The 12,068-nt window shown below is 52.7% G+C and overlaps 1 protein-coding gene across 2 annotated transcripts in view; it reads left to right on the top strand.

Moving 5' to 3' along the window:
- The first annotated feature begins 729 nt into the window (after positions 1-729).
- RCC2 (regulator of chromosome condensation 2) overlaps positions 730-12,068 on the top strand; it is a 28,767-nt gene continuing 17,428 nt past the window's right edge. The window contains exons 1-4 of one of the 2 annotated variants that reach the window (XM_063105471.1): positions 730-889; positions 1,930-2,222; positions 7,691-7,784; positions 11,215-11,358. In XM_063105471.1, the coding sequence (XP_062961541.1) occupies positions 1,938-2,222; positions 7,691-7,784; positions 11,215-11,358 (523 nt within the window). In that variant the 5' untranslated portion in view covers positions 730-889; positions 1,930-1,937. The remainder of the gene's footprint in view (positions 890-1,929; positions 2,223-7,690; positions 7,785-11,214; positions 11,359-12,068) is intronic. The other variant, XM_063105470.1, reaches the window with a different exon arrangement.

The following is a 12,068-nucleotide window of genomic DNA, read 5'->3' as shown; positions in this document are numbered from 1 at the left end:
ACTGTGCGTTCCACTAGGGCAGAAACCTTGTTCCCGAGCTGTGTCCCCACCACCTAGCGCCTTGCACGTATCGGGGGGTCCGCAGATATTTGTCAAGAAATGGAATATGCTCATCAAAACTAGCTTCCTGTGCATCAATGGCCCTCAGATCAATTACTGATCGATTCACTGATACATCAAACCTTTATGTAACTCGACCGTGTGACAGTACCTTGCTACATACTGGGGACACATCCACAGGCGAATAAAATCCAGCTTCTCTCCTCACAGGAGAAAATCATTCAAACTGTATTCATCTTTCTTTCCAATCACTCAATTAGGGCACGTCCCTTGTTGGCTGCTGTGTGAGCAAAGTAACTATTTTCCAGCGAGTGTCCTGAGGTGACCTGTCTAGACGTGCCCAGGAAAAACAATCTAACATTCAGCTAAGCCCCGAAGACGCCTGTGCCGCGCGGGATGCGCTGCGTGGAAGGCACGGAGCGTGCTCGGAGGCCTGCGGAACGCGCAGGAGCAGGGAGGGCAGAGTCCGGCGGCGTGGGGCGGGCGCGGGGCGCAGACTCGGGTGGGCAGGACCGGCGGGCGGGCGGGCGGGGCTGGGGCGGGGCGGGGGCGCCGGGGTCCGCCGGCCGGCAGGGGGCGCGCGCGCCCCGGGCCCCGCGCCGCCCGCCACGCCGCGCGCTCGCTTGCCGCCCGGCCGCACATGTGTTTCTGTTTTGTGTTGTAGCGTTTGTTCTGGAAGCTCGTATTTACATTTTAAGTGTATCTGGTGAGTGGGCTGGATCCCTCGTCTGGGCCGAAAAAAAAAAAAAAAAAAAAAAAAAAAGCCTGCGATCCGTCTTTGAGTTGCTTCCCTTCCTTTTTCTCTCCGGTTTCTCATCACTCCAAAAAGGTAGGGGTTGAAGAATCACAGTGATCAGTTCGCGGGGTCTGGGAAAGTTTTTTTTTTCTTTTCTTTTTTTTTTTTTTAAAGAGAAAAGGTTAAAAAAAACACAAAACCTGGTGAAGGGGGGTTGGGGGATTGAATGAATAAAAAAGGGGAAGGAAGGCGGATCCACGTGGTTTAATCGGAGACAGACAGAGATCCCATTGTTCAAAATCAATAAAAAAAAAAAAAAAGAAAAGAAAAAGGCGAAAAGCGCAGGGAGGCTGGAGGGACGCGCGGCGGAGCCGGGCACTGTGCAGCCGGGTCGGGGAGGCCGGCCCGGGGCCGCACGGCCGGGGACGGGGCCGGGAGGCAGTTGGACACCATTAAAGTTTTTATTTTTCGTCTCTGTACGAGCAGGTGTCTGGGGCTGGGGGTCGACTTTATTCGGGCTCCTCCTCCCCTTCGCCGGGGGCAGCCCATCCGGAGGGATTCGGCTAATTGGAGCCCGAGGTGGGAGCCCCCGGGATGGGGCTGGAGAGAGGTGGGGGAGAGCATTGCATTAAGTTGACTGGGCTGGGGAAGGGGGCGCGGAGACAAAAGCAGCAAGTGGGGTGGCCGGGGGGGGGAAGGAGCACCTTTACCAGCCGACGTGCCGAAAAGGGACCTTTAAAGTGTCCCAAAGCAGCTTTTCATTAAAGCTTAGGGGATTGGAACCTCCTTTTTCTTTCCCTTTACTTTTTGGGGGACCATGTTGCAATTGTGATGCTTTGTGGGCAAACCTAACTCAAGGCTGGGCAGGGGGGTCTGCCCACCCCCCCGAGCACCCCAAGCGGATTGCATCTGGAGCTCTCGGCTCCCATGCGGGATTCCCCGGAGGAGCCGCGCCGGGGCCTGGGAGGGGCGCGATTTCCTCTCCCAACTCGCCCCCTCTCCACCCACCCCGCGGCCGCCACTTTGGGGAGGGCAGGGGAGGAAGTGGAGGCCGGGTGGCTCGTCTCGGCTCCCCTCCCCCCCGCAGTTTATAACCCGTCCATTGTGCGCCGCTGCCCCGTGTCTCCCTCCAGCCGCGACCATGCCCAGGAAGAAGGCGGCGGCGGCGGCGGCCTGGGAAGAGCCGAGCTCGGGCAACGGCACGGCCCGCGCCGGGCCCAGGAAGCGCGGCGGCCCGGCGGGGAGGAAGCGCGAGCGGCCCGAGCGTTGCAGCAGCAGCAGCGGCGGCGGCAGCAGCGGCGACGAGGACGGCCTGGAGCTCGACGGGGCCCCCGGCGGGGGCAAGCGCGCGGCGCGGCCGGCAGCGGGCAAGGCGGGCGGCGCGGCCATGGTCATCACCGAGCCCGAACACACCAAGGAGCGCGTGGTGAGTGCGGGGCCGGGGGCGGCCGGCGCAGGCCGCGGGCTGAATCATCGCCGCCGCAGCCGCCTCCGCGCAACAAAAGGGCTGGGGCCGGAGTGGCGGGCCGCGGCCTACCCGGCCCCACTGCCGCCGCCGGTGCGCGGGCCATTGGGCCCTGGGGGCGCGCGCCCCGGGTCCCCGGCGGGGGAGGGGCGGCCGGAGCCCGCCCGCACGAGGGGGTCATGGCCCCGCCCCCGGCGCCGCTCCGAGCCGACTCCCTCCGCCGCCCCTCCCCCTCCCGCCCCGGGAGAGGGGACTTCGGTAAGTTCGCTGGGGCCGGAGGGGCGGGCGGCGAGCGGCGCCGCACGCCCGCGACTGCCCCCGGCCCCTTGCGGCCGCCAGTGGGCTGGAGCGCGGCGGGGAGGGGGCGGCCGGCGCTCTGCGGGGAGCGACGGTTCGCGCCGGGGCTTTGAGGTTCCCGCCGCCTCGGCTCCGGCGCCCCGGGGGGGCGGGGTCTGGAGGCCGTCGCGCATGCTCCGTGCGGCCCTGCGCCGGCTCGCGCCGACGGGGAGGCGGGGGCTGCCGGCGCCGGGGCGGGGTGCGAGGGCGCATGCTCCGATAGCCCTCCCCCGAGGTCGGGGAAGCCCCCCGGCCGAGAGGTGCTTGGGCTTTGTCTGCGGCTGGTGGTCCCAGGCTGCAGGGTGCTTCTTGGTGGGCTCTGCTGTAGACTCTACCAACCCCGGGGAAGAGGCATCTCCCACGATCTGATTTCAGGCCACAGTTTGCTCAAATCGTAATTAAGGTCGTGGCCGACTCAACTTAGCAAAACCCTGCAGAACTGGAGATCTGAACTTGGGATCCGTATCATCCCCGCCAGAACTTTTTGCAAGTTTGGTGTGATGTGGGACATTTTGGGGAGAGGGTCAAAGCTTTCACCAAATGCTCAGATAACCCCTTAAAAAGAGTAAGAATTTGCAAGTAGGGTTTACAGTACGACACTCACAGGGGACCTTTTCTCCCAAGTGCCCATATTCCAAAGGGCGTTGAAGCGTTAACAGTACCAGGCTGCTTTCTTCAGAGGAGCTGAGGCACTGTTTAAATGGTTAGAAGCAATGCATTTCTCTGCATCCGCTTTATAGATTAGGAAACTGGGGCACAGGGTTTGAGGGCCTATCCAAAATCATGGGTGGAACTAGATCCCCAAATGACGTCGCCCTTAAGCCCTTGCAAATTGTACCTGTGAAAATGCTTTGTAACTGCCCTCCCAGTGAAAGGGTTAACATGGTATGTGCTGAAGGAGACTGAAATGTCTCTGTGAAGGGTCTTGCCTGGGGTCTTGGACCAGGTTAGTGCCAGGACAATGCCCAGAGTACTGAGAAACTGGAACACAGGAACTGTTTTCCTTTGACAGATCTAATCTGCGGGGTCAGACTCCAGACATTTGCCCTCCAATCACAGTGTGTTAGGAGAAAACTAAGAAGGGCCAGGTGGGCTTCTGCCTCTCCTTCCAGTATTCTATTTCGAGTGTGTTTCCTAAAACAAGATTGTGTTCGAATATCCATTTCTGCAGTTGTTAGCCGCTCAGCTCCAGTGGGCTTATCAGAGCAATGAGTTTTGTCACCAGGAATTAGAAGATTTTTATCCATGCTAAAATTCATCCAAGAAGGTAGTCATAGAGGGAGTGAGTGCTCTGGGGACACCATTGCTGCCCTGCCAGTGCCTCATGGAGCTGGTTTGTTCATGGAAATGGGACCTTTATTAGTCTTACTAGGAGATCCTATTGCCCACCATGAGTAGACACAGCAGTTCATTGCAGTTCATGCTTGTTTTATATTTACACATAACGTATGTTGTAAGTCCCTGTCATTGTTTGTGTGTGTGCGTGCACGCACAGGAACTTAAAAGCTATCTGCTCCTTCCTCCTTTTCCCTTAAAAGCACAAGAGTGTCTGTTAAGCAGATTGTTTGGGGCTGGTCAACACACCTCTCTAGGATCAGAACATCCAGGAGACAGTGAGTGAGCAGATGATTCTGTTAGGGACCATATCTTCATGGAAAGTGTGCACCGTACATGCAATCCTCTGTCAGCAGTGGTTGGCTTTGGGACCAGGCAGCCCCATTGCTTTCCTAAAGGCCTGGCCATCACTCTGCCCCTCATCCTGGGCTGGCCTCCGGCCCCAGGTTTCTGGTCTCCCCCAGTTAAGAGGTCCCTGGGGACCCTGTCTGCTGCCACAGGCTGACAGCAGTCCCTAGTTTCAGAAAGCCTTTCTTTTTACCATTCAGGGCTGCTTGAAGGAAGTTCATGTGAAAGCAGCTGCCCAAGAGTCTTCTAGAACTGGGTTGCCTTCAGATACCTCAAAGTTGCAGGTGTTGGACTTGTGAAAGATAAACCAGATGCTTGTACTGTTAAGGGGCAAAGTTACCTTAAATAAAAAATGTATTTTCATAAAACATTTCTTAGGATTTCAGGCTCCAAAAATGCTCACTCTGAGGACCTGAGGTTTATGTATAGTTATGACAAATGAGCATTTTGTCATTGCCTAGAGTTGACTCAGCCCTAATTCCTCTGAACCTCCTATCTTTATAAAGCAAGTAAAGCAGGCAGCCTGGGCTGAATCCTAGAAAACAGGTGAGTGTCACAAGCTGTCCCTGTCTTTGTAGGTTTTCCAGTCCTGGGTTGCTGAGGTTTTGTGGACCCTGAAACAAATTTGTCCAATCTGCAAGCACCCAATAAATACAACTGGAAACTGAGCTTGAAGTCTGTTTTAGTTGATAGCCCATTAGGGAATTTGTTGTTGCCGGCATTTCTCTCAAGGGTCTTCCCTGCTCTGAGAGCAGCAGTCTACTAAATGGATATATGTGGAAAGGTTGATTCTCAGCCTCGTAAACATGCTCCTTGCGCTTGGGCAATAATTCAGAAATCACTTTGGACCAGAAATCCCATTTTGTTGACTGAAGAAGCTTGGTGCATTTTCCTGCCATGGCTGTTCATCTCAGCCCAGGTTACCTGACCAGGGTGTGGGAAGGCAGCAAGCTGAGGTGCAGTCCCCATGTCCTGTTGGGAGGCTGTTTTCCAGGCTTTTCTGCTACGTGGCCCTTAGATACAAGCAGTGTCACATTGAGTTCATCCAAAAAACGATCTCTTGGCCCATCAGTGAAGGCTGGAGTAAGAAGGGTCTCATAATCTCCTGGCTGTCGCAGTCCTGACAACCGTTCGGTCACTGGGATCCCATGTGGTAGACCGTGTGAGGTCTGTGATGAAGAGGGATATGGACCGGGATTTAAGGGGTGTTCTGTTCCTTATTTTAATTTTTTTATTCCACATAAGGTGGAGGGAAGAATTCAGTTATAGAAAAATAAAAGGTGAGTGGCTCGTAGCAAACAATTCTATAGGTAATGAGGCACTGTTACCTCTGTCTGAGTGTGAGGAAGTACATCCCAGGATGGGAAAACTAGGATGAGAACAGTTAATGCCTGTCGTAGGAATCAGACCACTGTCACTGGAGTAGACTCTGTTTACCAAGGTTCTCCACAAACATCTTTTATCAGAAAGGTTGGTTTTTTGTATAAATGCTTAGCTGGCCTGGTAGGCCAGTATAATCAGTATCCATGAGCCCTTGACCACATGTCCAGGTCACCCTGGAAACCCTCAAGAAAGCCCCCTCCTGCCCAAGCCCATTGTAACCTTTCTGGCAGTGGGAACTCAGCCCATTCCCTCTGGCCTGGTGGAGCCAGGGTCCTGGGGTGGCCTCAGAGCTGGTGAGGTTTTGCTGTAGTGAGTACAGCTCATGTTCAACTCTGAATGCTGAACACAGGTGCCATTGAACTTCTGCCTGCGTGAGGTGGGGGGCGGCCAGGCAGCTGATCCCCCAGTCCCCCATTGCCTTAGTGCCCTTGCTGTGCCTCTGCTGCCCCTCAACACTGACTCGAGGGATAGTAGAGCACAAGGTAGGGACTTGGGCAGAGAACTCAAGGGCCTCTCCTTCCACGGGGACCTTGATGGAACCCACTGACTGTAGTCTTGTAGACTGTTCCAGCCAGGCCTGCCAGTTAAAGAAGGGGAGATAACCAGGAGAAACCAGGCTCCAATTCAAGTAACCCGAGTCTGCAGGTGCTGCTGGGGTTGGACTACCTACCCTCTGATTAAGGTCGTTCTCTAAATAATTTAAATACGACTAAGTTGTTCTCCATTCCTGTGCCATCTCATTTCCCCTTTCATGCAGACTACAGGATGTGTTCCTGCAGAGTGACCATCTTCCTCCTTCCACATAAACACAGGCAAGCATGGCAGGACCTGTCCTGTCAGGGACGCCTATAATGTCAGGTTTGGGTCTCATTCAGTTTCCTGAGAAATGGAATTCACTCATTGTGAAGATGCATAGTCTTGAAAACGCATGAATCATGTTACCAAAACACGCAGCTGGGCAGTCACCATGCAGAGGTTAGAACGATTGGGTCTGGAACCGGTCTTTCTTCTTTAAGCCTTCCAAGGACAATTCCATAAACAGAAGAAAACCTCTTTCCTCTGCATGTTCTAGATGCTGATGTAAAGAAAGAAAGCAGAAAGTGACATTAATGCTTCCCTTGCCAGCATGGAACTGAGTGGATAGTTCAGAATCAATTCTTTGACTAACAATCTACTTTTAAAAGTGTGTTTTAACATTTAAGAAAGGAAAGTGCTGAGAATATTATAATGAGTGACACCCAGAATTGGACAGTGGCCGTTTTAAATGCACAGATTTCCACAGAGAAAGTCTAGGAGTTGGTGGCCCTCGTAACTTTCTTTGTCGAGAGACTGGTTGAGGATGCGCATTGAAGTACACTGGCTGGAAGCGACAGCTTGTCCCGGCTCTGGGAGGTTCCCTGCTCCCATTGGTTCCCTGGCTCCTGGTCCTGCAATGAGACTGAGCCCTATGAAGGACACCTGTGTCAGACCCTCCCATGTCTTCCTCCCCCCAGTGGAGAAATGGATCTCTAATGTTTTCCTCCCAATTCCCCATGGAAAGGCTCTTGGTACAGTGGGCGGCAAACAGAGGGATGATGGGAAAGCCAGGGCTGTGTGTAGTTACCACGCACAGATGACACGGGCTGCCAGGGCAGCAAGTCTGTGAGTGGAGCGCTGTGCTTGCTGGGGGAAAAATGACCTGCTTCGTGCACATACCTCTACCAGTCACTTTGCAGAGGGGAGGAATGTAATTTGGTTTATTTTTTAGTGTCTTGCAAAAGCTGTTTTAAAAGGAAATCAAAGGATAAAAATGAGCTCTGGCATAACAAATGAGCTGCCGAGGCAGCTTTGGGGCGACCCACTTGGAAGCCTGCGGATGGGGGTTGGTAATCAGGTGGAGCCAGTGTCCCATGGGCTGCATCCCCAGGTGAAAGTGCTACAGTGAATTATTTCTTTTTGTTTCCTGCCACTGTTGGACAATAGCCTTGGCAAGCTAGGAGCAGCTTTAATAAGCTAATTCCTTTTTCCCTCTCTCTCTGTTTCTGTAGAAACTTGAAGGGTCTAAGTGCAAAGGGCAGCTTTTGATTTTTGGGGCAACCAACTGGGACTTGATTGGTCGAAAAGAAGTGCCTAAACAACAAGGTATGAAAAACGGTTTCAGACGTGTATTGAGCACTTCCTGTTTACCAGGTGTCCAGTGGGATTTTGTGACCACCCATCAGGTAGGTATTTTACATACAAACGTGTTCAGAGAGGCCAAGTGACTTGCCCGTGACCACACAGCCCCTGTAGTGATGGAGCTGGATTTGAACCCTGGTCTTGTGTGAGTCTCATTTCACAATTCTGTTTTAAAAAAACAATTCCATAAGATTAAACAGGAAAATATAAATTGTATCCTCAAATAAACATTGATGTCTTTTTTCAATCCCTTTCATGTCATTTATTTTCATTAAAAACAAGGCTCGTCCTATGAGATGGTGTCAGACATTTATCAGGTGTCAAAATGTCAGACAGTTCAGGGAGTCCACATTTCTTTGCAAACTGCCAAATTGTTGCAGGAACTGGTTTGACAGAACAGTCTGGAGAGAAGGGAGAGCAGAAAGGTCCTAAGAAGTAACTTTTAATTCCCAATTGTCTTTAAAAAACTGGTATTTTCTTCAGGGGAAACAGGCCCTTCCAGGAGAAGGAAGGTCAGCACACTGCCACATTTTATGGCTTCTTGGTTTCATTTGGAAATATTTCCAAAGTGCTTTCCAACATTGCTTTGCACCATGGACAAATATTTGCATACCGGCACACCCTAGTGCCTTAAAATGGGCATTGGAGATCATCTTGTTCTGTGAAAACAGCAGTAGTCTAAGTAGCGCTCTGGGTTCAGCTGAGTTAGAGACGGGTCTGAACAACAGGTAGCAGCTCCTTTTCCTGTTGTGGAAAATGCTGGGCATTGAAGACCAAGCCATTGGGGCTGGTGTCCCAGGAAATACCTCCTGGTCTGTGGTAACACAAGCGCATGTGCTGATGGCATCTCTGCCATTCCTGTGCTGTGTCGCATCACTTCTCAGAACTTTTCACACGAGTGGCCCATCTGCAGTAGAGACACACGGGCCCAGAGAGGGCAAGGAAATTCCAGAAGGAAGCAAGTGCCAGGGCCTGGGCGGGAGCCCCTGCTCTCTGTCTCCTTCACTGCCTCCTGCTCATGTGGCATGGAGTGGGGCTGCTCAGGATGACAGCAGAGTCACCCTCAAACCCCGTCACTTGGGGACAGGAGGTATGGAAGCTGCCTGGTGAGTCAAAAAAAATTTTTTTAATTTTAATTTTTAATTTAAAAAAAGGTTTTTTAATTTTAATTTTTTTAAAAAAAAATTAGCTTTAATTAGGTTCATTTCAAGAATGCCTTTTGATATCCCCCCATTTCCACCTATACTTTCCTGATTTTTTTCTTCTCTGAATGAGGCTTTACAGGATTAAAAGAAAAATTTTAGAAGTGTTTTAAAATGTCTTTAGGCCTTCTGTAACCTTTGCCAGTAGACATAGAAGGAAGGGAGGGAGGATTTGTTTTCCCACGGGTGCTAAAAGTGAAGGGAAAGTGCTTCTCCCTGGCCACCTTGAAGTGGGCCTTCCTCACAGGGCCCGTTGAGCCTTGGGGGACGTCTGTTGCAGCAGATCTGGTAAAGTCAGCAGCAGGATGTCTTGTTCCTTGATGAGGTGGTTCAGTGATCCATGCTCTAGCTCTGTGATTAGCACAGGCACCAAGGGTCTGGAACCCAGGGAGCCCGGGACTGCTTCTTAATTTGACGTGGACCCCTCTGAACGGAGGTCAGGGGAAACCCTGCTGCTCTCACCAGATGGTAGCATCCTGGGTGTTGATATTCTTGGAGCTGCCCCTGGGAAAGATGCTTTGGCAAATCAAGAGAGCATCCAGCACCTGTGAGACGGCGTTCCACCGGGACAGGCTGGGTCAAGTCTGGTGCCACTGACCTCCGCGGTGTTCTCTGGTGCTGTGTGTTGCAGCAGCACAGGGGTACCATGATGATACACATCAGTCATGCCACCATTCAGTTTGCTTTTGTGATAAATAGACTTTAGGTGTCTCTTTTTTTTCCCCCTGATTTTCTATGATTTAGGTGCCTCTTTAGGTTTCTCTTTAAAGTTTTGATAATAGGCTATGAGGCTGTCAGTTCTGGCTTACTCTTTCCCTTGGAAATTGCTGGGCTTTTTTTTTTTTTTCTACCTTTTAGTAGAGAGGTCTATTCAGGTACATTGCTGTCGTGCCAAGTATGGTTTGCAGCCTCGGACCGGCCTTGAACCCTGGCCATGACGGGGACTTGCCCTTGTAACTGAGTGAGGGGAGCACGGGCGCCCTCTGCTGGCAGAATAGGTGGTAGAGACAGAACTGCAGATAACTTTCCCAGGAGCCAGGTGCTGGATGGAGAGATCCGCTTTTTAGTTTCTGTATTTGCTTTGGCGGTGACTAGCATTTCAAAATAGTCACGGCAGTTCTGGGAATACTTTCGAGAGCCCCAAATTGAAAAAATTAAGCAAAAAATGGGCCATGCCCTTGTCCACTGATAGGGCAGAAGTGGGGATTTGGAAGGGGTGGCTCTTTCTTTTTCCTTCCTACAGCCCTGCTGTTATTGAGCGCTTCTCGAGTGCCAGGCGTTTGCAAGGCCCTGGGCTAAAGAGGGGACCACAGCGCTGGCCCTTGGGTTGCTTATCATAGAATAGGAGGGCAGACAAGCTCAGTAGAGATGTTGTGATAGTCTATGCGGGGTGCTGGGGCAGGGAGTCCTGGGCAGAAGGGTAAGCTCTAAGTCAGGTGTGGGCCAGGAGGGCTCCCCAGAGGAGGGGTGCCTGACCTGAGTTTTGAAGAAAAGTGGGAGGCAGGGAAGGATATTCTGGGAAAAGCCAATACATGAGCAGTCACAGGAGGTCATGAACTGGCCAACACCAGGACACCTGAGAAAGGAGGACACTCAAGTGGCTGGAGATGAGTGGGGAGGGGTGTCAGCAGAGCCCCTCAAAGGGCCTGATAGATGTGCTCAGAGGGCAGGAGGTTTGTAAGAGGATGGGGACACTCAGGGTCACAGCTCGGAAAGTGCCTCTGGTGGCAGGGGGGGAGGCCTGAGGTGGCGGGCAAGAGAGCTGCTAGAAAGGTCTCCGATAGAGCCCGGATAGAGCCCGAAGAAGTCCGCCCTGGTTGGGAGGAGGGAGCAGGGCAGGGAGAGGGGAGGCACAGGTTAGAGTTCCTGGGTGAGGGAGGTTTCCCCAGTCAGCCTCACCTAGCCTCAGGGAGGGCTCGTGTGTGGGCCTTCTGACAAAGCTGGGGCAACATCTGTGTAGAGATGGCCAGTGAGGCCAGGTCCATGCCAGCTTCTGGTGGCAGTTCTTTGGGCCCCGAGAGGTATCACAGAGATTGAGGTGCACGCTTTATCCTCATGCAGCCTCTGGATAGCCAGGCCAGTACAGCAGCCCAAGGAGCACCTGCCCCTCGGTGGCCAGTGACATTTGGGGGTGTCCTTCACCTATCCATCACTGCCCCGTGGGTGTCTGATTTGCATTCTCCTCTTTGCAGCTGCTTACCGCAATCTCGGTCAGAATCTGTGGGGGCCCCACAGATATGGGTGCCTGTCGGGGGTCCGGGTGCGGACAGTGGTTTCGGGTTCGTGCGCTGCCCACAGCCTCCTCATCACCACGGAGGGGAAGCTATGGAGCTGGGGTAAGTACCCTCCATTGTGGGGCAGACCCACGGGAGCTCCTCCTGTTTGCCTGGAGAACAGGCTCATGCCCTGTCTGCAGCCATCGGGCCCCTTTATGTGCAGCTCTTGTGTCCTCTCTTCCTGATTTCCAACTACTCTCATCCGTATCCTATAAATGAATCCTCTCCTTCCACCTTTCTGACATTTTTTTGTCCATACATAGCCCCCTAATTCTTTGAATCCTCGTTTTTAAGCAGCCTTTTCCTGAATATTCTGACTCTTGATCTTTCTGATGTCGAGGTGCCTGCGATTGAATCCCTATTTTAGGCATGCCGTGCCTCCAGCCAACAGTCCCTTCTTGCTTTGCCGCACAGTGTGACGTAAGACCTCTGGTCTTGCCACTGTCAGTGCCACTGGCTTTTACAGCTGCCACCTCACATCAGGTGGTGTGTCTCCCCAGTCCCGGTCACCTGTTTCAGGTCTGCAGCCTGTGTGGCCCACAGCCTGTGTGGCCCACTGCCCATTCTGTCCGTTTCTTATAGTAGTTCCCCAGATGTTTTAGTTTCCTTTTTGGAGTTGATTTGCTTTCCCTTCTGCTGTTTTTCCTGCCTGGGTCCTAAGGATGGTCCCTGTCCCTGCCTCTTAGCAGCTCTTCTCTGTCGGTGTCCTCTGCAGATGGCTCTCCTCTTGTTCCTGTTTCCTCTTCCAGATCATTAATAAGGTATTGACT

This window comes from Cynocephalus volans, chromosome 8, assembly GCF_027409185.1.
Source record: "Cynocephalus volans isolate mCynVol1 chromosome 8, mCynVol1.pri, whole genome shotgun sequence".
In the NCBI taxonomy this organism is placed as follows: domain Eukaryota; kingdom Metazoa; phylum Chordata; class Mammalia; order Dermoptera; family Cynocephalidae; genus Cynocephalus; species Cynocephalus volans.
The sequence above is the reverse complement of the archived record's forward strand: the minus strand, read 5'-3'. Positions and strand labels throughout refer to the sequence as shown.